At 52.7% G+C, this 25,413-nt stretch overlaps 3 protein-coding genes and 1 non-coding gene across 5 annotated transcripts; all 4 read right to left on the bottom strand.

Moving 5' to 3' along the window:
• Positions 1 to 1,243: 1,243 nt before the first annotated feature.
• S100A4 (S100 calcium binding protein A4) lies at positions 1,244 to 3,691 on the bottom strand. The gene is made up of 3 exons (XM_070397504.1): positions 3,586 to 3,691; positions 2,564 to 2,719; positions 1,244 to 1,539 (listed from the first exon to the last, which is right to left on the bottom strand). The coding sequence occupies exons 2-3, from the start codon at positions 2,702 to 2,704 to the stop codon at positions 1,375 to 1,377; spliced, it is 306 nt and encodes a 101-aa protein (XP_070253605.1). The 5' UTR covers positions 2,705 to 2,719; positions 3,586 to 3,691; the 3' UTR covers positions 1,244 to 1,374.
• Positions 1,989 to 2,173, bottom strand: LOC138996508 (U2 spliceosomal RNA). The gene has a single exon (XR_011468795.1). It is a non-coding gene; the product is annotated as a U2 spliceosomal RNA (small nuclear RNA).
• A 1,300-nt stretch (positions 3,692 to 4,991) lies between the features above and the next one.
• S100A3 (S100 calcium binding protein A3) lies at positions 4,992 to 12,218 on the bottom strand. Of its 2 annotated transcripts, none has more exons than XM_070397502.1 (3): positions 12,040 to 12,218; positions 5,954 to 6,099; positions 4,992 to 5,524 (listed from the first exon to the last, which is right to left on the bottom strand). In XM_070397502.1, the coding sequence occupies exons 1-3, from the start codon at positions 12,089 to 12,091 to the stop codon at positions 5,360 to 5,362; spliced, it is 363 nt and encodes a 120-aa protein (XP_070253603.1). In that variant the 5' UTR covers positions 12,092 to 12,218; the 3' UTR covers positions 4,992 to 5,359. The 2 variants fall into 2 exon arrangements, with proteins under 2 accessions (XP_070253603.1, XP_070253604.1); XM_070397503.1 differs by lacking the exon at positions 12,040 to 12,218 and adding an exon at positions 6,560 to 6,615.
• A 3,390-nt stretch (positions 12,219 to 15,608) lies between these two features.
• On the bottom strand, positions 15,609 to 19,052 carry S100A2 (S100 calcium binding protein A2). Its single transcript, XM_070397505.1, has 3 exons — positions 18,944 to 19,052; positions 16,791 to 16,944; positions 15,609 to 15,862 (listed from the first exon to the last, which is right to left on the bottom strand). Exons 2-3 carry the CDS (start codon positions 16,929 to 16,931, stop codon positions 15,710 to 15,712), a joined length of 294 nt encoding a protein of 97 aa, XP_070253606.1. The 5' UTR covers positions 16,932 to 16,944; positions 18,944 to 19,052; the 3' UTR covers positions 15,609 to 15,709.
• Between the last annotated feature and the right edge of the window lie 6,361 nt (positions 19,053 to 25,413).

Consider the following 25,413-nt stretch of genomic DNA (forward strand, 5'->3'; position numbering starts at 1 on the left):
CCTCTGTTTGGAAATAGGAAGGTGAGATTGGCAGAGGGAATTTCTCCCAGGCCTGTCCCCGGAGACTCTGACCTGGGTCCCCTAATGTCCCTGAAACCAATAAAAATATTTTTTTAAATATATTTTATTGAATTTTTACAGAGAAGAAGGGAGAGGGATAGAGAGTTAGAAACATCGATGAGAGAGACATCGATCAGCTGTCTCCTTTACGCCCCCCAGTAGGGATGTGCCTGCAACCAAGGTACATGCCCTTGACCGGAATCAAACCTGGGACCCTTGAGTCCGCAGGCCGACGCTCTATCCACTGAGCCAAACCGGTTCGGCCTTTAAAAAATAAATAATAAAATATCCAGGATCATTCTGAGAGCTAGGTTCAGAGGTTGCATTGGATGGGGCCCTCTCGGCCACCAGCACAGTGGCATCCACCCAAGGAGAGGGGCAGCTGGAGTTCCTGTGACTCAGCCTTGAAAACCACTTCCCCTTGCAAGAGGAAAGAGGCAACAGGTGAATCTGTGCAGAGTACAGAGCAAGCAGGAAGAAGCTGCTGGGCCTTTGGGACAGAGACAGAGGTTAGAAAAGAATAATATTTTCGGGCTGTTGCCCACGGCCTGGCTTCCCTCCACACTGCCTCTCTGATCTGACCATGTCCAGGAAGGACTCATCCATCCCTGAGGGTTTAGGCCATGCGAGGGAAGGGGGTGGCAGGACAGGGCCTGGGCTGTAAGTATTGTCAGGACTCAGCCCTTCTCCACATCCCACACCAGCCTCCTCCACTGGCCTCCACATGACTCAGCCCATTCCCCCACCTCCCCGTGCCCCCTTCCACCTCCCCCCCCCACCCCCGCCCTCACCACCCCCGGCACACAAATTCCATTCCAGACACCAACCAGGAGCAGATGTGACCTTCAACCCAACCCAGCCTCAGTTAGAGGTCCTGACAGAGACACTGTTGGAGAGACGGGAGGGGTGAGTGCCCTAGCTAAGATCCCACAGCTGAGACATTCTAAGCCTCTGGGGGCCCCTTTATCTGCCTTTGGTCCCATCAGAGTCAACTCTGTCACACACACACACACACACACACACACACACACACAGTCGCACCACATCCCTCCCTCACCTCCCTCACCTCCATTAGTCTTCCCTCCATAAAACGGCAGCTCAACTCCCCGTGCTCCCCATCCCCCATGTCCCCCCATATTCCTCAGCCCCCACCCCATGCCCATCTTTCAGAACATCAGCCTCATAGTTTCCAATAATCTTTATTGAATTTGCTCAGCATCCTACACATGTCTGGAGGAGCCAGGGTGAGGCTTTGTGCCCACGGCGCACAGGGAAGACCCTAGCAGGCAGGCCCCCACCGCATCTGAGGAGCCCTCATTTCTTCCGGGGTTGCTTGTCGGGGAAGCCCTCGAAAAAGTCGTTGCACATCATGGCGATGCAGGCGAGGAAGACAGAGTACTCCTGGAAGTCCACCTCGTTGTCCTTGTTGTTGTCCAAATTGCTCATCAGCTTCTGCAATGCTGCTTCATCTGTCTTTTTCTGCGGGGGGAAGAGGCTACAGGTAGACACCAGCGGACCAGGGGACAGAGCCGTGACTAGACCAGGTTTCCACCTGCAGGTGGGGCTTAGGAGGGCACAACACTCCTGGGGGGCCAGCTTTGGAACTCCGACCCTCACGGCTAAGCTCGGCTGGGGGTGGGTTACCCGCAGGTGAGGAAATCTGAGTGCCAGGATGCAACTGGAAAAGAGGACCACGTCTTCCCCTAAGGACTTTTTAAGAATCCAAGTAGACAATGGTCATGAAAGCCATAGATAAACTGCATCAAGTTTGATACGGATGGGAGCTGTGACTGACCAGGGGAAATAGGTGTGTGAGTGTCTCCATAACTGTGTCTTCACATCTAAAAGCCTAATAGAAACTCAGAAATTGTTTGTTTGTTTGTTTGTTTTTCTTGGGGTTTTTTTTTTTTTTTTTGGTTTGTTGTTGTTTTTGGTGCACCAGAAGTACTGCAATACCGGGTCAATGCGTGGAGTGGACGGAGCAAGCTCCTATTCCAACTCCCTGCTCCAAAAATCCATTTAATATATTGTCCTCGGATAGAGGACGTATCAGGTATTAAACTGATAAGAACAGATACTACACTTGATCTTAGCCAAAAGGCCGAGAAGCGACCAAAAATTGTTTTTACTGGCGTGATGGTGGGCCGTCCTGGTCCATCGATCTCAGCTTTGCACACTGACTACCTGGGGACGTTCCTTAGCCTCTCTCAGCGTTTTAGTTGCTGCACTTCAATTAAGTTGCATAAAGCCCCTGGCCCGTTATCTGGCCGGTAACCTACCTGCTCATTCTCAGCCACCTTTGTGCTGGGCGCCAGGATGTGAGTGGTGATGAGTGCTCATTCTAATTCCAACCCAGGCAGCCAGAGTGAGCTGCCCCAGCCGGTGACAGATGCCAGTGTGGGAGCCACTGCTCTGCAGAAAGACTGGTGCCTCCCGGGCCCTAACCCCTCCCCTGTGGGGAACGCCCCAGAGGGGGACTCACTCCCAGGCAGTAGTCACTCACCCCCAAGAAGCTGGGTAGCTCCCGGGTCAGCAGCTCCTTTAGCTCAGACTTGTTGAGCTTGAACTTGTCACCCTCCTTGCCGGAGTACTTGTGGAAGGTGGACACCATCGCATCCAGGGCCTTTTCCAGGGGGGACGTCATGGTGGCGGTCGAGATCTGGGGGCGGGGGTCACAGAGGCACCCTTATTTCCCCCACCCTTCCCCAGCCATGTGATTAGAATGCCCCACCCCACTCCCATCAACTCAAGGAGCACTGGGTGACATTCTGCGCCCACCACGCCCACCACGCCCACCACGAGGGAAGCCCAGAAAGGTGGGGCTCAGCTCCTGGCGCGGAGGGTGTGCACAGTGGGAAATGGAGCTTGGGCGGCAATCGCTTGCAGGGCCCACTGCGCAGACTCTGAACTTTAGGCAGCAAGCTCCCAGGGCCTCACTGCGTCCATTCAGTCCCACAGCTCAGCCCTCAGCAGCCCGCCCAGCTCATTCTTCTCCCTCCCTGTGTTGGGCGAGGCTGCTGGAGGCCTGCCCAGGAGTCTGTAGCGGAAAACACCAGCGGTCTAGCATAGGGAGGGGCAGAGTGAAGTGGCAGGGGCAGGGATGCAGGGGAGGCCACGCTCCCTTGGGCTGGGCTGCTGGGTGCTGGGCAGAGGCTCAGGGACACTGCCAGACAAAAGCCCAGGGTTGCCTTTTGCCTTCATTTTGCTTCCCACCCCAGAGCATGCACACACAGGCTTGTGCCAGCCAGCAAACATAAGCCAATGTACACACCCACAGGTCACACGCACACCAAGCATACCACGGCAATAAAACATACTATCGCTCCAACCCGGCCACCTTTCTCTTTGTTTTCCTTCTCTTGCACATGTACAGGCGCTCACACACGCGTCCCACCCCCGAGCCTCCACCTTGGAATCTCATATATGCACCCATTTAGCACAGCTGGGCCCCACCAGCCTCCCTGGTTCCGGCCCCGAGCCTCAGCCTGACATCCCTTGCATGCCAGTCAGGTAACCACAACTCACCAGTTGAAGAGAGGGGAAGCACTGAAGAGAGAAGTTTGGGGAGACAGGAAGAGTGGGGAGAGCCCAGCGGTCTGGCCTATTTATACCCCGGCCAGGCCCTGCCCATGCAGGATGGGGGAGAGAGGGTGTCAGCCCTCCCGCCTGGGCCAATGTGGTGCGAGCCAGGGCCCCCTCCAATAGCCCAGCCTGAAAGCACCACTCCCTGCCCTGAGGAGCCAAAGATAGACAATGCGAGAGCCCCAGTGAGCACGGGCAAGGGGCCTCAGTGAGGTGGGTACACCCCCCCCCCCGTCCCCCCCCCCCAGCCCCCCACCCCTCCCCGTGTACACGGCCTGAGTTTTAGGGACCTGGAGGAAGGGGCAGTCTATGCCAGGGGCGTGGGGGACAGGGAGCAGGTGGTCCCATCCAGCAGCTAGGAAAGGGGATACAGGTGTGGTGGGTGGCGCCTGGGAAATTGCCCTGAATATGTGACTACCCAGGAACTCAGGGAGGAGACCCCAGGCTCAGAGCTTGGGACAGCTCACTCTGTCTTTCTCCCCTCCCCAAAGGACTCTCTGCTACGCTGAGTGAGACCCCAGGCAGGACCTAGAGGTCTGGGAGAAGGGACAGGCTAACACCCAAAGGAGGTGCTGGGACCACCCAAGCTTCTCCATGGAGAAGGGTCCTGGGAGAGGTAGTGATGGACTAGGGAGGGGGAGTCAGGCCTGGGAGTTCAGGGATGGACTGAAGGCACCAGGAGCAGGTGGGCGGGGAGGGCCTCAGGAGGAGAGTTTAGAGCTGGGTGGGTGTCAGGAATGAAGAATGGGGTGGCAAATTAGAGGTGAAATGGCACAAAGAGATGGCGTGAAGGGTCACGGTTAGCCCCTCAGAGAGAGGTATGAATTCAGGGATTAAGTGAGGGCCACAAGTGGGGGGTTAAGACCCTCAGGTGGCTGTGACTTCAGGGATGGGGTCTGCCTCAAGGTCTCCCCTCCCCCTCCAATGCAAGGAAGCCCTCCCTGCCTTGGACAACACCCTAATCGGACCTCTGGCACCCTAATCCCATTAGTGCTGCTCTCTGGGCTCCCACAGCCCCAGGCAGGGAACAAACCAGCCCCACCCCCCAGCTCCACCCTCACTCAGAACATCCTGTCCTGAGGACTGAGATCCATCGGGACTTCAGCTGCCCTCTCGCCCTCTTCAATAGCCCAAGGGGGAGAGAGACCCCCCTTCCCGAGCCTCCCTTGAACATCATCCTTGTGTAGATCCCCACTCCCTTCTGCGGGACGGTGGAGACGATTTTGTTTCTGCAGGGTCTGAAACTGCCCTCGGCCTCCTGTTCAATGGAAAAAGCCAGAGAGGAGCAAGGACGTCAATGGATTCTGCCCTAAGGCCCTCGCTGTCCTCTTAAAAGAACCAAACCAAGCCAAGCGACACCAGTTCTTTATTAGGAGTTAAGCAGGCCTGTTCCTGTTGTGGTTTCATTCATGCACACACTCCGCCGGGCCTGGACAGCCTCAGAGCAGATCCCCACCTCCGCCCAGCTGGGGCCTCTGTGGGGAGGCAGCGGGTGGCTGCTCTACATATCACCCGCTGTGGTCCTGGGACAGGTCCCTTCATGTGCCCCCCACCGTGAGCAAAATGGGTTAAGCTATCAGGGGCAACGCTAGGGGTCTCCTGATGGAGAGGGTGCAGGAGAGAGGGGAGGAGTGTGTGGAGGTCATGCCCAGGGCCACCTCAGCGCAGAGATGGAGCAGATGGGAGCAGACCTTCGGGGGCAGCGCTGGAGCAGAGGCTACTGGGAGCAGGGGGGCTCCGGGGGACAGTCCTTGAAGTAGTCATGGCAGTAGGTGCAGAGGCAGGCAAGCGAGCGCACATACTCCACAAAGTCCACCTCGCAATCCTTGTTGGTGTCCAGGAGACTCATGAATTTATTGTAGTCGCACTCCCGCAACTCCGTCTGTGGGGGGATGGGTGGGGTTGATGGGGGGCAGGTCAAGAGGGCAAAACACCTTGCACACACACACACACACACACACACACACACACTGCTTCCCTCCCCCAACTCCTGGATGATCCCATTCCAACCCACAGCCCTTCTGAGAGCCAATCTCAGCCCACCTGCCCTGAGAACGCCCCATCCCAATGCCCCTCCCAAACCCTCCTTCTCCGCCATTTACTGAGCCCCCGCTGGGGTTGCTGAGTGCCTCTGTGTGTTAGGCGTTCTTCACAGTGCCCACTCCACCCTCCCAGCAGCCGGTGTGATGAGGAAACAGATTCCTGTCATGTCAGTTCCCTCCCGGCACCCCCTCCCCCGGTCTAGCCTCCCTGCCCTCTTGCTGTCCGATGCTCAGAGCTCGTCCAGGCGGTGCTTCCCCGAAGCGCTCACCGGCAACCAGGTGGGCAGCTCCTTCTGCAGCAGCTCCTTGAGCTCTGCCTGGCAGAGCTTGTGCTTGTCCCCGCAGCGCCCCGCATATTCCTGGAAGGTGCACACGATGGCAGCCACCGCCTGCTCCAGAGGCCGAGCCATCCTCACTGTCACAGAAGAAGCAGAGGCCTAGGTCACCGCCCTGCACTCGGCCCTCCAGGCTTCCATGACTGCTTCCAGACCTGTCTTCATCTCCGCCAGGCTTCTCGCCCCACAAGCCCTCCTTCTCTAAGCAGCCCTCCTGACCACACCAGTGCCACCTACTGTGCGCCCCCAACAGAGGTCTCATTTCCCCAGCATCTCGGCAAACCCCACAGGAACTCCCTACCGACTTCCTGGTTCTCTTCAACTATTCGCATTCTGGACACCCAGAAGGACTCATCCCACTTGGCTCCACCCGAGGACATACAGCCCTTGGCCCTAGAAGCCTCTTCCCCTTCAAGACCCCAGAGCTTCCGTGGAAACTTGCTCAAAGAGACCCTGCCCGTGCTCCCTGTCCTCCAGCCCTTGGGGAAGCTGGGTGTTCTTAGGAAGGGTGGACTCTGAGAGGGACCCCCATCGCCTCACCATCCCTCTCCATCCCTCCTCCCTGACTCAGGGAAGCTGCATCCAAAGGAAATGCTTCTGAGATCCTCTCTGCCTCTCACCCTGGATGAGCCATTTGCCTGTTTGGATCTCAGGTGCCTAATCTGTAAAGTGGGGTCAATCTTACTCACAGGCCTAAACAGGAAGCCGGCTCAGGTGTTTACCTATCTTTAATCGTCCCCATCTGAGGCCGTCCTCCTGGCTCATAGGGGTCTTGAGACAGAAGGCTCTGCATAGGGGTACCTTGTTCTGTTAAAAGGGAAGCCCTGCCCTAGCCGGTTTGGCTCAGTGGATAGAGCATCAGCCTATGGACTGAAGGGGCCCTGGTGAAGGGTACATGCCCGGGTGCTGGACTCAATCCCCAGTGTGGGGCATGCAGGAGGCAGCCAATCAATGCTTGTCCCTCATCATTGATGTTTCTCCCTCCCTCTCCCTTCCTTTCTTGATAGATAGATAGATAGATACATAGATAGATAGATACATAGATAGATACATAGATATATAGATTTTTTTAAAGGAAAGCCCTTCCTGGAATTCCCCCCCCACCCCCCGCCCGCACCCCGCCTCCGAAATTCCACTGGCCCCTTTCACTGCCCTCTGGGGTGCACCTCCAGGCTGGTGAAACCATAAGGCAGCCAGGAAGGCAAGTGTTGTTTCCATGTGAGCCCAATGACTCACCCCTGGTTCCCCCGGGGGACAGGAGTCTTGCAACACTAGAGAGCCAGTGCCAAGCCTCTCCCCCTAATGACTCCCCCTCTGCTGGGCCCTATGGTGCCAATGGCCAGCACATGATGTGTGGCTGTGGGGGGGGTGGAGGAAGGGGGTGATGGGGTTATGCACCCCCAAAGGTCCAACTCTTTGAGACAGCCCAGGATTGGAGTGTCTGGGTTCCCAGGAGAGGAAAAGCCTATGGTCCCAGGGAAAAGGGAACCTCAGGGGTGCTGGGCTGCCCTTCTGGGCTTCTGCCAGCCTGCCTGGCGCCACCCCTGTTTTTCCAGAAGCTTGGTGCCTGGAAACTGGAGGGAATCCTCTCTTCCCCACGAAGCCTGGCCTGTCTCAACCCATTGGTAGGAAAGAAGGCAGGAGGAGGGAGCTCACTGAGGGTAGCACCAGTGCTTTTAGCTGAATGTCCCCACCCCAAGGCCAGACCTCAGCTCTGCACACCCCCTGACCCAAACTTCCCAACAGCCCTTCACTGTACAGGGAAACCCCGAGTCCACTAACCCTGACTTCCCGCACCTCATGAGACCCTGCTCTGGTGGTCCCGCCAGCCCCAATCCAGGACCCCGGGCCAGAAGACAGACCCCGAGCTACCCCACGCCCGATGCAGAGCAGGACTCAGCTGGCACTTACCGCTGGTGCTGGTGTTTCCACTGTAGGAGCCTATAGGCCGCACACCCCTATTTGTAGTCTGCCAAGGAAGGAAGCAATTACAGGGGAGCCCAAGTGGGTCAAGCTGAGGGTGCCCTTGGGGGCTCCCCTGCCTCCTTCCCTAGCAGCCCCTATTACAGGCCCATCCACCCACCTATCCATGCACACATCAAAGGCCCCGTCTGGGCCTCAGACACCACCCACCTTCATTCCCCCTCTGCCCTACCCCAGAGCTGGGAACTGGGGACAGCCTCCAGCCCATCTCCTGTTGTTGGAGGAGACAGGCTGGGCTTGTCCAGCACATCCATCCCCTATTCTTCCCTCTGAACAGGCACCACAGAATACCAAGTGGGAAGACACTCCAGCCTGGAGGAAGTTTGTCACCCAGAGGACCCCTGTCCCAGAGGAGATCTCGGAGCATCTCACCTTCATTTATAGGTGAGAAGATGAAGGTATGGGATACCCCTTCCCCACATCCCCCCGTCTCCCCCGCCCCCCCCCACCCCCCCATCTCCAGATTGCTTTGAGTTTGGAAAGAACATCTGTAGGATGTGTCAGGGAGGAAAATTTTTTTATTTTACCCTTCTAGGCCCTTTGGCTGGTCTAGTAATCAAATTAACATAAGACAGATTAGCAGGAGAAAAAATTTAATTTTGTACAGGAGGTCAGGCAAGTGGGACTCTCAGACTTCAAAGGCGAGAAAGACAATACACATGGAGATGGAAAAACAAATAGCTGGTGGGTCAGAAAGAGAGAATGGGACACAGAGAGGACTCTGTCTCCTCGCCCTACGGAGTCTCCTCTCCCAATCTAGCCCGCATTCTTCGCAGGTCCTTCTGCTGATAATGCTCTTCCTGGCCAGGCCCTTTGTCTAAATTCTTTTAGGCGGCTAAAAGGGACGAGAAAGCTCTTCCTGAGACTTTTGAACCTCGGTTGTCTTCAGCTCAAATAATCCACATGCCAGGGTGGCCCATTGTGGGGATACTCATTCTGAACCCCTACAGATGAGGCACAGGAGGAAGGGGTGTTGCTCACAGGGCCACTTGCAGCAGTGCAGGCTGAGTTCTCGCGCCTGCATGGGCGCGCGCGCACACACACACACACACACACACACACACACACACACGTCCAGAGCCAGAGCGCTGTGAGTGACTGTGGACTGCAGACTCCTGCGTGGGCTGCCTGCGGCTAGAGCTCCTTGAGCCTATTTCCTGTCTTCCCCAGCTCCATTCAGCACCACCTCGTCGCCAGACCCATGAGGTGGGGTGGATTTCCTCTGGCTTTTAGCTGAAACACGTAGCCCCCTGGCTCGCTAGAGCCCCAGCATGATGGAGGGGTGCCTCCCTTGTCTCCGCTCCTGGAGGGAGGCCTGTGCTTTATCTCTGTCTCCTTCACTCCACAAACCATCAAAACCAAAGGTTGTTTTGGCCCAGTTTGGCCAGCGCCTTCAGGGAACAAGAGGCCCGGCCGGCTTCCTGGAGTCTGTTTTCACTTAGATTTTTATTTCTTCATTCCTTACTGCCTTGTCAGCGCTTAAATACTTGAAAAAGATTTTTTTATTATCATTCCATGCAGCCCCTTTTTGTTGTTTTAAGCTGGAGCAGGCACCGATGACCATATCACCAGAAATGGAAATCCCCCGCAAAGGGGGTCAGAACGGGTCTCCCAACATGTGCCACTGGGGCATGTGAATTATTTTGAATCGAGACCCTGTGGGTTCACAAGAAACGTTTGCCTCTCCCTTAAAGAATTTAAATTAGGGGCTTTGTCCATAATAAGAGTTTTATCTCCAGAAATGACTTGTATGACCTACCTGTATAGCAGGGTAAACATCTAATTACTGAACACCTGCTCTGCTCATCATCCTGCCAATAACCCTCCCTTATGAAGCCCCAGGCTCCTGACCTCATCCTTAGCTCAGAATGTCATCCACACCTCGTTTTAACTTTCCGTCCCTGAACCTCTCATGTATGTGGGGCCTCTGACTTTCTCATGTATATGACTTTTCCGTGCATGGCTAGTTTTGTTGTTGGTGCTCACCTGTCTCATGTCAGCTGGAAGAACCTAGAAGGTAGAGGAAAGTTCCTTCCTCCCCACGCTTCATATCCCTTCCCCATTCCCCCCTCATCCCTGAGCCTGAGAGACCCCTTCCCATTTCACAGAAAGAGAACCCAAGGCCCAGAAGAGTGTGGGAGGCGGGGAGAGGTCATCTCCCAGGCCTCGGAAGAAGCCCTAGTGCTCGTGGTGGTAGCCAGAGAAACACTCGTATCCTGAGCTCACCTTAGGCCCCCAGCACCCGAACCTTGCCTGTGCTATCGTCTCCTTGAGGACTCAGCCCCTATGGGTGAGGGGAGTGAGCAATGGGAAGGAAAGGGTGGGCTGTGACTGGCCCTGTTGGTGTGTGTGTGTGTTTTCAGTCCTCACCTGAGGATATGTTTTTATTGACTTTAGAGAGAGAGGAGGGGAGAAGGAAAAAGAGAGAGAGGAGCTTTGATGTGAGAAACGTCAATAGGTTGCCTCCAGTACATGCCCCGACTGGGAATTGAACCCGAAACCTGGGTATGTATCCTGACAGGGAATCGAACCCTCAGCCCTTCGGTACATGGAACAACCCTCCAACCAACTGAGCCACACCAGACAGCCCTGTTTTATAGGCAAGAGATTATAGGGATTAGGGCATAGACATGGAAGCCAGAGTGGGCCAGCAATTAACTCAGTTCTAGGTCAAGCACTTATTCTCATCTATGATATCCTGGCTTTGCCACCAGCCACCTTCCAGAAGCAGGTCACCCCCTTACCCCACCCTCGGCCTCGTTTTCCTCGTCTGTCAGTGATGGAGGATAATAATGGTAACCATTTCATGGGATTGCTGTGGGGCTAAAATGAGTTAATATACACAAAGTTCATAGATAAGTAGCCTAGCACATGGTAAGGGCATAAATGTGAGCTGAGATGCTCCCCACAGAAGCAGCATGAGAGTGTGAGGGGTGAGAGCAGACGCTATCTGGCCTGGCAAGGCTTCTTAAAGCACTGACCCTCTCCCCATTTCTCATTGTCTCTGTCCCCCATTATCACCACCATTGCCTTATAAAGGCCCCCAGGAAAATGCCTTGCCCCCTGAAGGTCAGGTCTAGTTCTGTGGGGCTTAGACCTACTACCCCTTTTGACTGCCAAGTCAATGCCCAGTTGTGCCCATTTTCCAGATAGGAGCAGTGAGCTGGTGGGGAGATAAGTGATCTGAAGACAGAAGCATGGAAAGCCCTATTTCAGTCACTCCCCTGTCTCAGAACCCACCTTTGCCTTGTCTCTCTTTTCTTGGAGGGCCAGTAGGCTGCCAGGGGTTCACTCAAAAGACCAAAAGCCAAAGTGACAGTCAGACCTGAAGGGAGATGAGATATGTATTCCTGGTGCTCTCCCCCCAATCACAATCCCAGTGGGAAGTGAGAGAGAACCTGGCCAACGGTTCTGTGAGCAGTGCCATTTTCCAGACCCTCCCTGAGTGCTCTCTGCCTCGGCACAGAGATGTGCGAGGAGGGACACGGCAAGGGAAGATTGTTGAGATCAGCTAAGAAAGTATTAGATTGTCACATGTGCAGGAGGAAAAGAAATTAGCCCCATTCATCCCCAGGCAGCTGAGGCCAGTGTCCCCCAGAACCTGGATCTGAGCCCCAACAGAGGCTTGGATCCATGGTAAACGATTAGACTATAATAATGCCACCGAGTGGCCTAGTTCTCCATTGATCCAGAGCATCTGGACTCAGCTCACCCAGGGTCCCCTTCACCTGACACAAAGCCAAGGCTTTAAAGATGGCAGTGGGGAGGGGACGAAGGCCCAGATGGCCACCGCCATGTCACATAGGAGTGAGACCTTTTCTGTTTTTTTGGGTTTGGGGGGTTGTTTTGGGGAGGGTTGGTTTTTTGTGGGGTTTTTTGAGACCTTTTCTTAGAGACCCGGGTCAAGTTCCAGCCCTGCTCCTTACTTAACCTCTCCCAGGCCCTCTCTGAAGTGCAGAAACTCATGGCACATCTCTCATCCAATTGCCGAGGAGTCAATGAGATGGTGTTGGAGCAGGCGCAGCACAAAGCCTTACCAGAGGGAGTGCTCCATGAGTGGCAGGTGCTCTTCCCTCTTGGTTTCCGCATCTGTGAAAGGGCCTAATGATAGCTCCTCCCGGGGTTACCAGGAAGCTGAAATGACAATGTGCACCAACGGAGCTTTGAGAACGGCTGTGAAAATGTTAATTGCCATGATCATGATTCCCTGACCTATATTCACCGGCTCCCTTTCCTACAGGATATTAGCAAAGTGGGCTTCTCGCTTTTTATTGCTAGAGTCTGCCTGGCCTTGCCTCACCAGCCCCAGGCATGCAGCTGAGGCAGAACAGTAAGCTGAGGACAAGCAAGTTGTCCCGGAACTGTCTCACTCAGCTCCTCTCCATCCCTGGGGAGCGCTAGTCTGAGCTCCTCTGTAAGTGGTTCCCAAGCAGCAGCGTTTCCCAGGGAAGTAAGAAAACAATTCAGGAAAATATTGTCTATGCTTGTCTACTTTTCATTCCCTCTTTCCTTATTCTAAAAATTCTTTTATTTTTTCAAAGTGTGAACATGTTGAGCTAAAAATACTTGGTTGCAGCGAGGGCTAGTCATATTACATAGTTGAGGCCAAAGAGATGTCGGTGGAAATACCTGGGGAGAGTACTTCTTGCAAAATAAAAAGGCAAAGGAGAAAATCGTTTTCACCTAACCTTTTCTCTGTCTTCCAGCTTGGAACATGGATGGTGAGACCTGGAGGTAGAGCAGCCATATTGTGATCATAACCCAACAAGCATGAGAGGGAAAGCATATATGCTATAGATTAGGGCAAAAAATAAAAAGACACTTGGTGTCAGACAGGATCTCTGGGATCTTGGGGCCCCTGAACCAATCCTGAACTGCCTACCCAGACTTCTTACTATGTAGGACAAGTAAAGCCACTATTATTAGTCCAGTTCTCTGCAATTCATATACATATATAAAAGCCTAAGCAACCGCTATGATGGGACAACCGGTCACTATGATGTACACTGACCACCAGGGGGAAGACACTCAATGCAGGAGCTGCCCCCAGCCCTGGGGCTCCGATTGCTGATGGGGCCTGCCAGCCAACCTCCTTGTTCCTCCCCCCCACCCCCTGGCCCCCGGGCTGGAACAGGGAACCAGGGGATGGGTGGCGGCGAACGAGGGAAGGAGGAGGCAGGGAGGTGGGGAGGCGGGAAGGCAGGGAACCTGATCAGTCCTGATCCCCGGCCAGGCCTAGGGACCCCACCCATGCACGAATTTCATACACCGGACCTCTAGTAAGTTAATACATAGAAAGCCTACAACATTTTTAAAAGAATTGTACCATCTTGGACTGAAAGAGACAGAGACACCTCAAAACAAAAAGAATCTTTGAGTCTTAAACTTTCTATGGGCAAGAAGCAAACAGACATTTCTGATGAAAAACAAAAAGCTCAGAAAATAAAACATGCCGAAACCGGTTTGGCTCAGTGGATAGAGCGTCGGCCTGCGGACTCAAGGGTCCCAGGTTCGATTCCGGTCAAGGGCATGTACCTGGGTTGCCAGCACATCCCCAGTGGGAGATGTGCAGGAGGCAGTTGATTGATGTTTCTCTCTCATCGATGTTTCTAACTCTCTATCTCTCTCCCTTCCTCTCTGTAAAAATTCAATAAAATATATTTAAAAAAATAAAAAAGAAAAAAGAAAATAAAACAAAGAGCTTAGAGGGTAGACCCAAGAACCATTTATAGGGAGAAGAGCTAAACCATAATCAAGAATCTGGTGACATGTTTGACTCAACTTCAGAATTGCTATAGATCAATAAACACTCTGTGCCTCCAATCCACCACCACCCCTTTTTGAATAGGAGTTTATTGTAGTTACCTATCTCTGTCTCTCCTTTGTACATTGAATGTGCTGTTCACAGATTCTCCGGTCAAGGGGAAATATTCTTGAAAAGCTGTACTGGAGGAACTGCCCCTGAGAAGCCTCATTCATATCTCGACCTGACTTAGATAACAAGATCCTGGGCTTCAAGTTGCTGCCTTAATGGGATGAGATGCTGGTGAGTTCATTTTGCATATGGAATGAACTGTGAACTGTGATTGCTGGAAGACAGACTATGACATATAGTCTCCAAGAGAGTTGCTGTCAATTTCACCTTAACAGATGGAGCCTAATTCTCCTTCCCTTGAATATGAGCCAGCCTTAATGACTTCCTGATCAATAGAATGCAGCAGAAGTGATGTTCTGGGATTTCTCAGTTAAATCTTAAGAAGCCTGGCAGCTCCTATTTGGGCTTCTTGGGATGCTCACTTTGGAGACACTCCCTCTCAGAACCAAGTTCTGAGAAGCCCAAGCCACATGGAGAGAGGTCATGGGAAGGTGTTCCAGATGACAGTCCTAGCTTAGCACCTGGCTGACAGCCAGCATCAATTGCCAGGTATACTGAGTGAGCAACCTTGGAAGTTGAGTTCATTTGAACTTCCTTTTGCTTTTTAATGTTGTTGTTTTTTTTTAAATTCTCACCCAAGGACATGCTTCAACAGAGGAAGAGAGAGAGAGAGAGAGAGAGACAATAATTGCCTTCTGTATGCACCCTGTTTAGGGATTGACCTACAACCCAGGCATGTGCCCTAACAGGGACTCGAACTGGCAACTTGTCAGTGCACAGGAAGACACTCAACCTACTGCCACTCTGGCCGGGCTCATTTGAACTTTCAGGTGACTCCAGCCCCAACTTTCATCTGCAACTGCACGAGAGATCCCAAGGAGAAACCCCATCAACTAACCCCAGTCCTACTCACAGAACCTTGAGAGATAATGAATTTACTTTTTAATTCACCAAGTGTTGAGGTGGTTTGTTATGCAGAAATAGATCATCAGAACAGCTTTTTTGTTTATTTGTTTTTTGTTTGCTTGGGTTTTTTTTGTTAATACTCACTCAAGGATATTTTTCCATTGAGAAGGAAAGACAGACAGAAACATCAATGTGAGAGAAACCAGGGCCCGGGCCAGGGAGGAGCCTGCAACCAAGGTACATGCATGCCCTTGACTGAAATCAAACCGGGGACTCTTTGGTCCCCAGGCTGACACTCTAGTCACTAAGCCAAACCGGCTAGGGCTGTATCTTTCCTTCTTTGGTGGAATTTTTTTGTGAAATGATAGTGATGGTGGATGGGATTTGCCTTTTTTAATATCTTTATTTGGAAAAATATATATATATTAGCAAATGGCCCTAGCCAGATGGCTCAGTTGGTAGGAGCATCTTCCCATGCACCAAAAGGTGGTGGGTTTGATTCCCAAACCAGAAGCAAGCCATCAATGTTTCTATCTCACACCAATGTTAATGTTTCTCTCTCTCTCTCTCTCTCTCTCTCTCGCTCTCTCTCTCTGCCTCCCCCCTTCTTTATCTCTAAAATCAATTTTTTTTAATGTTAGCAAACTATCTCAATTTCTAAATTTTTACTGGTATTTGAAACCCCAAAGTGTGGTACCTACGGCACAGCTCTGGCCTTGGAGAGACTTCTAGATGGAGAGTCAGGGCCCAGAAAGGAGATCTAGGAGGCCCTCAGATTTCAACATTGCCCGCCAGGTTACGGAGCACCTCTGAGCAATTACACTATTATCAACAGACAAACACAGGTTTATTGAGTACAAAACTACAAAGGATGGGAAGTCCTCCTGGGCCCAGGAGACTCATGGCTGGGAGCTGAGAGCTCTGCTTCAGGGCCTGGCTGGGAAGCCCTGGAAGAAATCGTTGCACATCATAGTGACAATGGCCAGAAAAACAGCATACTCCTGGAAGTCCACCTCCTGGTCACTGTTCTCATCCAGGGAGCCCATCAGCTTCTTCAGGCCCTCCTCATCTACCTTATCCTGAAAGCAAGAGAGAATGGAGTCATCGCCAGGCCGCTCTCTACCCCACCTCCACCCCAAACACACACTCACAGCCCAGCTGTCCCTTCGAACTGGGCAGCAGTAAGTGGTGGGCAGAGTCCCTGGGAACTACTAAGAGGCCCATGAGGGAGAACAGATGGATGCTCATTGGTGGGAGTCTTCAGCTCTCCCTGCTGGGAACGGGGAGCACGCCAGGCAACCCCCAAGTACAGGATCAGCTCTACTCCCCACAGGAGCCAGGCCAGATGGTCATCATAAGCCCTGTTTTGCTGACGAAGAAACTAGAGCTATTGGAGCCACTCTCCATCACCAGCAAGGTGAATTCAGAAAAAGCAAGCTCTTTTTAATGCCAGCCAAAATGAAATCAAATTTTAAAAGTTTGACCCCAAAAAGTATTTAAAGGAAAGAAGGACCTGCTTCATAGGTTCAGAGCCTGAGACCTGACTTTGGGACTATCCAGTAGCTGGTATGGGGAGGGCGAGGGGCAAAGGGAAAGTTGACTGCATTTCTCTGCAAATGTCTCAAGGTGCATGTCTTAACTGGACCTTTCTCCCCAACATACCTCAGTTTGGCATATAAATATTAAAAAAGAGAGAGAGAAAGATCAGTGTGATCTTGGGCCAGGCACTTGCCCTCTCTGGGCTCTGGTTTGTTCAACTCGCCAACGAGGGGGTTGAACAGATGGACTTTGAAGGCACTGATAGCACATCCATTCTCTGGAAAGCTACAGGGAACAGCCATAAGAGGGCTCTCACACCTGGGCCTCACTCACACTTCAGTGAGATCATGAAGGGCCCCACCCCGGTGTCTGCATCAGCAGGCACCCCGGAGGAAGGGAGAATAGATTTAACCGGTGCCTCTACACTCACACACCAGGAGCCTCCCGCCCTCGGCCAGCCCCACTTACCCCGACAAAGCTGGGCAGCTCCTTGTGCAGAAGTTCCTTCATCTCCCCCTTACTCAGCTTGAACTTGTCACCCTCCTTGCCAGAGTACTTGTGGAAGGTAGCGACCATCACAGCCAATGCCTGCTCCAGAGAACTGGCCATCTTGGATCTGGGGCTAAAGTAGCAACAGGTGTTGGAGACGCCTCAGCCCAGCCTACAGGACCCACTTCTGCCCTCGTGCCCCAAACTACCTCTCCAAATCCCTCTCTGGATGGGAAGGCAGGGGCTGCCTCTCCCCCTCAGATTGTGGCTCCTTGGGCAGGGACCACACCTCTACCTCACACTGAGGGCAGATGCTAAACCTTCCCCTGTGTTTGGAAGTCACCAAGGGCAGAGCCTCATGTCTCCTCTGATCACCCTTGGGACATACCCTGAGGGCAGGGCTCCCCCCTTTGAGTGTCTGTGGGAAGGGAAATGACAGGGTGATCAGAGTCCCATTTGGCTCCTTCTCAGGCCAGTGGACTCTGTGCCAACACTGGGGTGACAGGTGTATCCGTGAGCTAGTTAATGGGGGTTCACTGGACTAGGACAGTAACCATGGCTACAGCCTAAGGGTACAAGGTTCCCTGAGGAGCTGGTTCTGTCCTCAGATGGGGCTCCTAAGGCCAAAGGATGTCGCTCTCCCTGGGATCTAATGAACAAAATAAACTGATGAATAAAATAGAACCAGAGGCATGGAAACATAGAACACAGTGATGAATCCAGAGGGAAGGTGCGCAGGGGGTGGGGGGTAGCAGCCGGGAGGAGATTAACCAAAGAATTTACATGCATGTGTGCATTGCCCATGGACACAGACGATAGGGTGGGGAAGGCCTGGAGACTGAGCGGAACTGGTGGAGACGGGTAATGGGAGCGGGGAGAGAGGGATATCTGTAATATTCTCAACAATAAAGATAAAAAGATACATAAATTAAATAAACACATGCTTTAAAAAATTTAAAAAATCTAGCCTGGCTCAGCTCCCATGAACCAGGAGTTCACGGTTCAATTCTCGGTCAAGGGCACATGCCTGGGTGTGGGCTCGATCCCCTGTAGGGGGTGTGCAGGAGGCAGCCAATCGATGATTCTCTCTCATCATGGAAGTGTCTCTCTCTCCCTCTCCCTTCCTCTCTGAAATAATTTTAAAAAAAAAAACATATTTTTAAATTTTCTTTTAATTAAAATAAGTGGAAGCTCCCTTAGGCGGAAATGGTGTCTCCCTCAGACTAGGTGCTCTTAGAGGGTAGGGAATGTCTCCTTTCATATTGGGGTGCTGGATCTTTGCAGACAGGGCATAAACACCCTCCCCATCAGGGAGGATACTATTGGGTTTGGAATTAAAGAAATTAAATGTCCATTGCCCTGGGATCAGGGCAGACACAAGGGTAGAATCTGGAGACACAGGACAGACCTCAGAGGTCACCTTTCCGAAGGCCCTGACTCTGAAAATGCTCGGACCAGCCCACGAGGGTTAGGCAGATCCCAGGATGAGGCCAGAGGAGCTGGGAAGGGAGGCAAGAAAACCCCGGGGCCAATCCTGCCAGCCTGCAGGCAACGGGGCAGGAAAAGACAGGAAGCTGTAGCGGGCAGAGCTATGCTGCTATTCAGGGCAGACCCCAGCGCGCCCACACACTTGAGATTCCTGGCTTTTGCTGCTTACTCCGGCTAGAATCTAGAACTTTGCAAAAAATAATAATAATAGTAAAACAAACAAAATTCAGGATTCCTGTTAAAGCACCCACATACACACCCCTCATACTCCTAGGCCTAGACCTCCAAGAAGGGCCTCTAGACTAAGACACCTAGACTGAGAGACCCACAGGGGGCCCCCAGACTAAAATCCAAGAGAGGGCCTCAGAATCACCCCTAAACTGAGACCTCCCAGAGGAACTGGGGAAGTAAAAATCAAACTGACACTTCACAGAAGAACCACCACCACTCCCCCCACCCCCCCACCCCCCACCCCACCCCCCACCCCCATTCCCACAATGGGAGAGATGCAAAGAGGTCCCTGGCTGATCTACCGAGGAAGCCAGAAAAAGAAAACTATAGGAAAGAGATCAGGACAAAGGGACAGAGGCAGAGACCCGTAGGGGTCCTCCCCACCCAGCCCTCAGCACTACAGAGGTACTCACCAGACCAGACTGCAGAGAGAGACTCGAAGGAAAGCAAAGGGCAAGGTGCTCAGAGCAGGGATTTATAGGCTGGCCTCACTGCCCCTCGACGTGGCGTTTTCAGGAAACCGAACCTGCCCTAACCTGATCCTGCCAAACCTGGCCTCCAGCCAACCCCTTCCCCTCTCACCTGGTCCCCTCCCTCTCAGGGATGGGGAGGGGACCAGGTGAGATCAGCTGGAGGAGGGCTCTAGGCTCAGAGGCAACCTCTGGGCCTACCCAGGCCAAAGGGGGTTGGGAAGTGTCATTGGGTAGGGGCAGCCTACGCCCAGGGTGAGGGGAGGGAGCCGTTGTTCGTGGGACTTGGAGACTCATACCAGGCCTTGTTCTCATGACATGCCTGTGAGTCAGAGCTCATTCACGTGTCACAGGCTGCAGGCACACGCTGGGACTTCACAAGCCTATATGTGAAAGTGTGTGTTTGTGTGTGTGAAAGTGTCTCTGTGTGTGTGTGTGAGAGAGAGAGAGAGAGAGAGAGAGAAGGAGGGAGGGAGGGAGGGAGGGATTGAAGCAATCTGGGATCACCCTTAGAAAGCTGCCCCCTCCCAGGCCCACCTCACCTGCTGCTCTTGGTCTATCCCCAATCCAGTCTGGGCTCCGCCCTTCCTGCAGGCCCAGATCCCCTCCCCCCTCCAGATGTCCAGCAGCTTCTTGCCCTCCCCCCAGCTCCCAACCTCCTCCCAGTACTCCCCCCAGTCCGAGGTGACTCACCCTGTGGTGCAGGCCCAGATGCCCAGGCGGTGACTCAGCAGCACCCTCACCACACCCCTCCCCCAGGGCCAGGGCAGCAGACAGAAACTCCATACCAGGAAGGAGAGTGTGGTACAGGGACCCTTCAGTGGCCAAGCCTGGGGAACTCTGATTACCGCACCACAGAGAAGTTTGGACAAGTTCAGACTGAAAACCGACTAGGATCAGATGTGAGACCAGACTTGTCTCTTCCTGGGGGTCACCTTGGTACTTGGGGGCCATATGAGCACCACAGATAACGTCATGCCTTGGAGCCAAATGTCCTCTTCTACACCCTGCACACCATCAAGTGTCCCCTCCTCCCCAACACACTTGAACCTCCCATGCTACTGCCCTTCCTATTCACATAGATCTTGGAAAATCCTTCACCCTAAGTGTAATGGGGGTGAGGAATGAATGAAGAAAAAAACATGGAGCTCTAGCCAGTTTGGCACAGTGGATAGAGTGTTGGCCTGCAGACCGAAGTCCCAGGTTTGATTCTGGCCAAAGGCATGTACTGTGGTTGCAGGCTCCTCCTCGGCCCGGACCTGGTCAGGGTGTGTGCAGGAGGCAACCTATCGATGTGTCTCTCTCACATCAGTGTTTCTCTCTGTCTTTCCCTCTCTCTTCCGCTCTCTAAAAATCAATGGGAAAATATCCTCAGGTGAGGATTAACCAGAAAAGAAAACAACATGGAGTCAGTACAGCTAAGCTGACTTAAAATTGATTGTTTATAGTCAAGCTGACAAAACTGGTTCAGACCAAATGGGCTGAAGCATGAGGGATAGATGAAAAGGCCTGAGGACTTAAGCTTCTGAACTTTCCAGTTGTGCATCAATGCCTGGCGATAAATACATTCCTACGGATAGCCTTCTGAGGGACTCAGGAAAGAATAAAAAACGTAGGAAAGAATGTCCATGTATCCAGCCCACCTGACAGCCACCATCCAGACCACTGAACATCTGGAAGATTGTTGTCCCAGACCAATCCAGAGGCTCAGAATGAAGGACTGATTGTTCTCAAGAATGTACTTTCTCCCGTTGGAACTCTCGGCGCTTCTTTCTTCTTCAGAACACCTGGGGGATTGCCTAGTTGTGTTTTCTTCTTGCAAATCCTAAGACCCTTGAATAAATCTTTGTCCTTTATTTCTCCCCCAGGCCCCCTGACCCTTTTGTGCTCAACAGGTGCAATGCATTGCTTTTCTCTGCAGTTCTTCCATTTTAACTGAGGGCTTTAGCAGGTGCCTCTCCTGCTCAGGCACTGCAGTTGTGTCTCCCTTGCTCTCCTATGAAGCCCAGCGGTGAGGTGCTCGTCCGCACCAGCTTTCTAGCCTCCCCTGCACACACCCTACCCGTCTTGCTCATTGGGACTTGAGTGTATGTGCACTGCACGTGGTGTGGCTGAAACCCTTTTCTTCTTCTGATCCCGCTGCTCAGACTGTACAGAGGGATCCTGTTGGAATCCCACCTATCTTTCAAAGGCCAGTTACATGCCACTACCTCACAGAGCCTTCCCCAGGCCCAACCAGATTCCATCTCTACCTGCTCTGCCTCATACAAAGCACTCCTTTTGTCCTTGTGTACTTAGAGCATTCTTCCCTAGATGGAATCACTTGTCTTCTCTTGCCCTCACCCCCACATGGTGAGCTCACTGGGTGGGGACTGGGTCTTATTCATTTCTGCATGAGCAAAGGGTTTCTCCCACACCAGGTGGCAACCAGTGTTTATGGTTATTGAATGGCAATGGGAGAGAGGGCACTAGCGATAGTATTCACGAGGCTGGAGGCCTTCTGACCTCCCCAAGTTATGCTACCAAGTCATAACTTCTTTCTGGCTCCCAGGAGTGGAACTGAGACGCTGGGTTGGAAACCAGAGCTTCAGAGAGCTACCAATCCCTGAGGAGAGACGGCAGGAAACATCCCCTCCAGGGACCCAATGAGCAAACTCCCCATCAGGGAGAGAGGGAGACAGGAAGGAGAAACACAGAGGCAGTCAGATGGGAACTGGGAGAAAAGATCGGAGAAAAGTAGTCACAGAAACAAAGAAAATGTGAGGGAGAAGGAAATAAGATGAGAGAGACGGACAGACACACTGACAGACAGAAGCAGAGCCGCTGATTGCTACGGCCCCATCTAGAGACTTGTCCCCAGCCTAGAAGCCGAAGCCAAAGGGTGCCCGTCAAGTGGCCATGTGGCTGAGACTGGTGACGATCACATTAATTTTCCACTAACATGCTGTGTGATCTGGAGCCACTCCCTCCCCTCAGCAGAACAGGAAGGTTGAATAGAACCAACCTAAAATCCAATCCCCCTTCGATTTTTCACTTCTCCATGAAGGCAGCAGGCAGTGGGCACATTCCCAGGAATGTCTCTGCCCATGCCCAGCCTAAGAAGCCGGGTCCTCACATTCTGTCCAACACACACACACACACACACACACACACACACGCACGCACACATACACGCACATCAACACACAGGCACACACATACCAGAGATTTTCCACCAGCAGCTGCTGGTTTTTTCCCCACTTGATTCATGCCCCCTGGTGGTTGAAATATGTCATTACAAGCTGCTCCCTGCTCTCTTTCCCTTCCTCTTGTTCCTGTAGAGCAGCCCTTGCCATGCCCGTACCTGACTCACACTGGAGGAGGCAGTGCTGATTCATCTCCAAGGAGCCTTCCCACACCCACAGCCCTCACATCTGCTTCACATATAAGGTGTTCCCTGGACAGCCCCTGCGGAGCAGCCCAGGTGGACTTCTGGGAGTAAGCCAAATGCCTGGAAGCTATTTTAAAAGCCTTAGGATAGAGGCAGACGGAACTAGGTGGCAGAAGTCAGGGCCAGTCCGGCCAGTGTGGCTCAATGGACCTATGAACCAGGAGGTCACGGTTCCGATTCCTGGTTGGTGCACATGCCCGGGTTGTGAGCTCCATCCCCAGGGTGGGGCGTACAGGAAGCTGCCAATCAAGGATTCTCTATCATCACTGATGTTTCTATCTCTCTCTCCCTCACCCTTCCTCTCTGAAGTCAATAAAAATATATTTTTAAAAAAGAAAAGAAAAAAGTCAGGGATCAAACACTGCCTGCTCACCCTTTCTCCGGGGCAGCTAGGTGCAAAGGGAAGTGCCCTTACTGTTGGGGCTCAGGTTTAAGTCCTGATGTTCCCTCTGACTTACCTTAGGTGAGTTGCACCACACCTCTGAGCTTAAACAAGGATCTCTTTGATTATTCCTCTGCCCTCAGAAATATGGTTGGAAACATTTTCTCTTTTAAAACTGCATTAAATAATTTATCTAACTACCTCCTGATAGCATGATCAGCATGAGAGTGTTTGAACAGTGCATCTGGGTCATTCTGGATTTGCTGTATGTGCTGGGTTTGTGCATGTGACATTATGGAGCACCTATGTCTGCTGGGTGATTTCCGTATATTTTCCTCTTTAATTTACACAACGCTCCCAGGAAGCTGGTACAATTTCAACCCACTTTACAGAGGAGAAAGTTGAGGCTCAGGGAAGTTGGCCCAAGTTCACACAACGAAAGAGTGTGACTTAGACACAGGTAAACCTCCTGTATTGCCTCAGTCATGGAGAATCCCTAACTTTCCAATTCCTCCTCAGACCAGCCTTGGTCTCTCTGCCCATCCTCTCCCAACCCAGCCACTCAGCCTCATTTCTCAACCTCCCCTGGTGCCCAGGAGCCCATCTCCTCACCTGCTCTGGTCTGTCACTCTCAAGGGTCCCCTTTCCTCTTGCCTCCAAAAGCACTCTAGCCTGGATTGAAAAGAAGCTTAAAAGACACCTTCCTCAGATCTCCCATCTCCCTTCGCCCTCCTCTGTGCCACAATTAACACCACCATCCACCCAGTGACCCAAACCAGAAACGTGGCTGTCCTCTAGCATCCTGCTTCCTCCTCATTGCCATCCAGATGTCTGGTCGGTAGACCCGTCTGCCTGCCTTCTGCATACGGCTCCACTCCCTCCACCCTGCCTGCGACTCTGCAGTGTCCCCTTGCCCCTGGAAGCTGCAAGCACATCTGGCTTCTCCTCCCTCCCGTGACCTGGCCCCCCACTCCGACCCCTTCTCGGCTCTGCCACCAAGGTGACCTTAAAACTCAAACCTGAGCACATTGATCCCCAGGTGAAAACACTGAATGAATCCCCATAACTTTCAGGAGAAGATGAACATGGCGCCACTCCCCAGGTCCAAAGCTTCACTAATGCACATGCCAGGCCCTCCATGCCTGCAAGCCCTGCCTATGCCATTCATTCTCTCGGAAAGCCCTTCTTCAGTTTGCTCCCCTGTCAATCTCCCAACCACCTTTTAAACTCAGCTCATATACCATCTCCTCTGTACAGCATCCCTGAATCTACTTTCCAGCCTCCCACATGCCAGAACACAGAACACATGAGTGTGCGCGCACACACACACAGCTGAGTGTCTCTCCTATGTGCTTTTGCAGCCTCTTGCCCATCACCCTATAGCAATACCTTTTACGATTAATTGTAGACTCATAGATACACAGAACAGACGGAAGGCTGCCAGATTTGGGGGGAGGGGCGCTGGGTGGACAGGGGGGATTGAGAGGTACAAATTGATAGTTGCAGGGTGGTCACGGGGGTGTGGAGCGGCAGCTAGGAAATGTAGTCGACGGTATTACAATAACGGTATATGGTGGGTGCTGCAGTCATGGGGGAATCACTTCGTTATATGGATGTCCGGCCACTGTGCTGTACACCTGAAACTAATATAAAACAATGTTGAATGTCAACTTTAATTGAAACATTTAAAAAATTTTAAGTTTAATTGGGATTATTTATGTGTCTCCCCAACTAAACTGGCCTGACACAGAGCAGATGTTTGGGGAATGACCAGAGGAGGGCGCACCAGTGCTGTCCCGATGGCCACCATCCTCTCTCCTCCCTTCAATACCACATTTCCAAGCATGGCCCTAAATTCTCTACCTCCACCCCTGAACCTTCTAAAAGCTCACTTGCCTATGGACCCAGCTCTCTCCAGAGGCTCCAGAAACTTCCTTCTCGCCAATGGCAGTGTTTGGGGGAGGGAGCAATTTAACACCTCCCTCCTCAGAAGAGCTCCTCTCTCCATCACCCCCTCCCTCCTCTGAGGGAAGAGAGGGGTGAGGCTCTGCCCCTTCTAGGCTGCAGACTTTCTCTTTCTCAACCAGCCTGCCGTTCCCCCTCCTTCCCTCCCAGGTGACCCCACCTCCCCCATGGGGCAGGATACAGTTAGGCAGCTGCTTTCTGTGATGAGGTGGGGGTAGGTCAGCAGCAAAATTAGAATATAAAGATCTGTTTGGCTTCAGCTCCAAATTACATCCTCTGGTCCACGGCTGAGATTTGGAGATTTTATCAGAACTCAGAAGGGAAAGAGATGTGAACAATCAGCACCCTCCGATTATCTGGTCAAGAACAAACCGTTTCTTGTGCCCCCAACATCTGGCCACCCTCACCACTCTTTGTGGTCTCACGCAAGCAGGCTCACAGGAGCACGGCCACTCTGGGCCACCCCCTGCACTGCCGGACCTCAGGTCTGGGGACTTGTCTCCCTGACCCACAGCTCCTCACAGAGACTCCGTGTCTAGAGGTAGGTGGTTCCTGAGGTCTGACACCTGAGTCAGCAGCCGGGAACACCTCCACCCCAGCCTGCAGACTCCTCACAGCCTCCCACAGCCTGGAGGC

This window comes from Myotis yumanensis, unplaced genomic scaffold (assembly GCF_028538775.1).
Source record: "Myotis yumanensis isolate MYYU_CA2020_CCGP unplaced genomic scaffold, mMyoYum1.0.hap1 SCAF_17, whole genome shotgun sequence".
Classification (NCBI taxonomy): Eukaryota; Metazoa; Chordata; class Mammalia; order Chiroptera; family Vespertilionidae; genus Myotis; species Myotis yumanensis.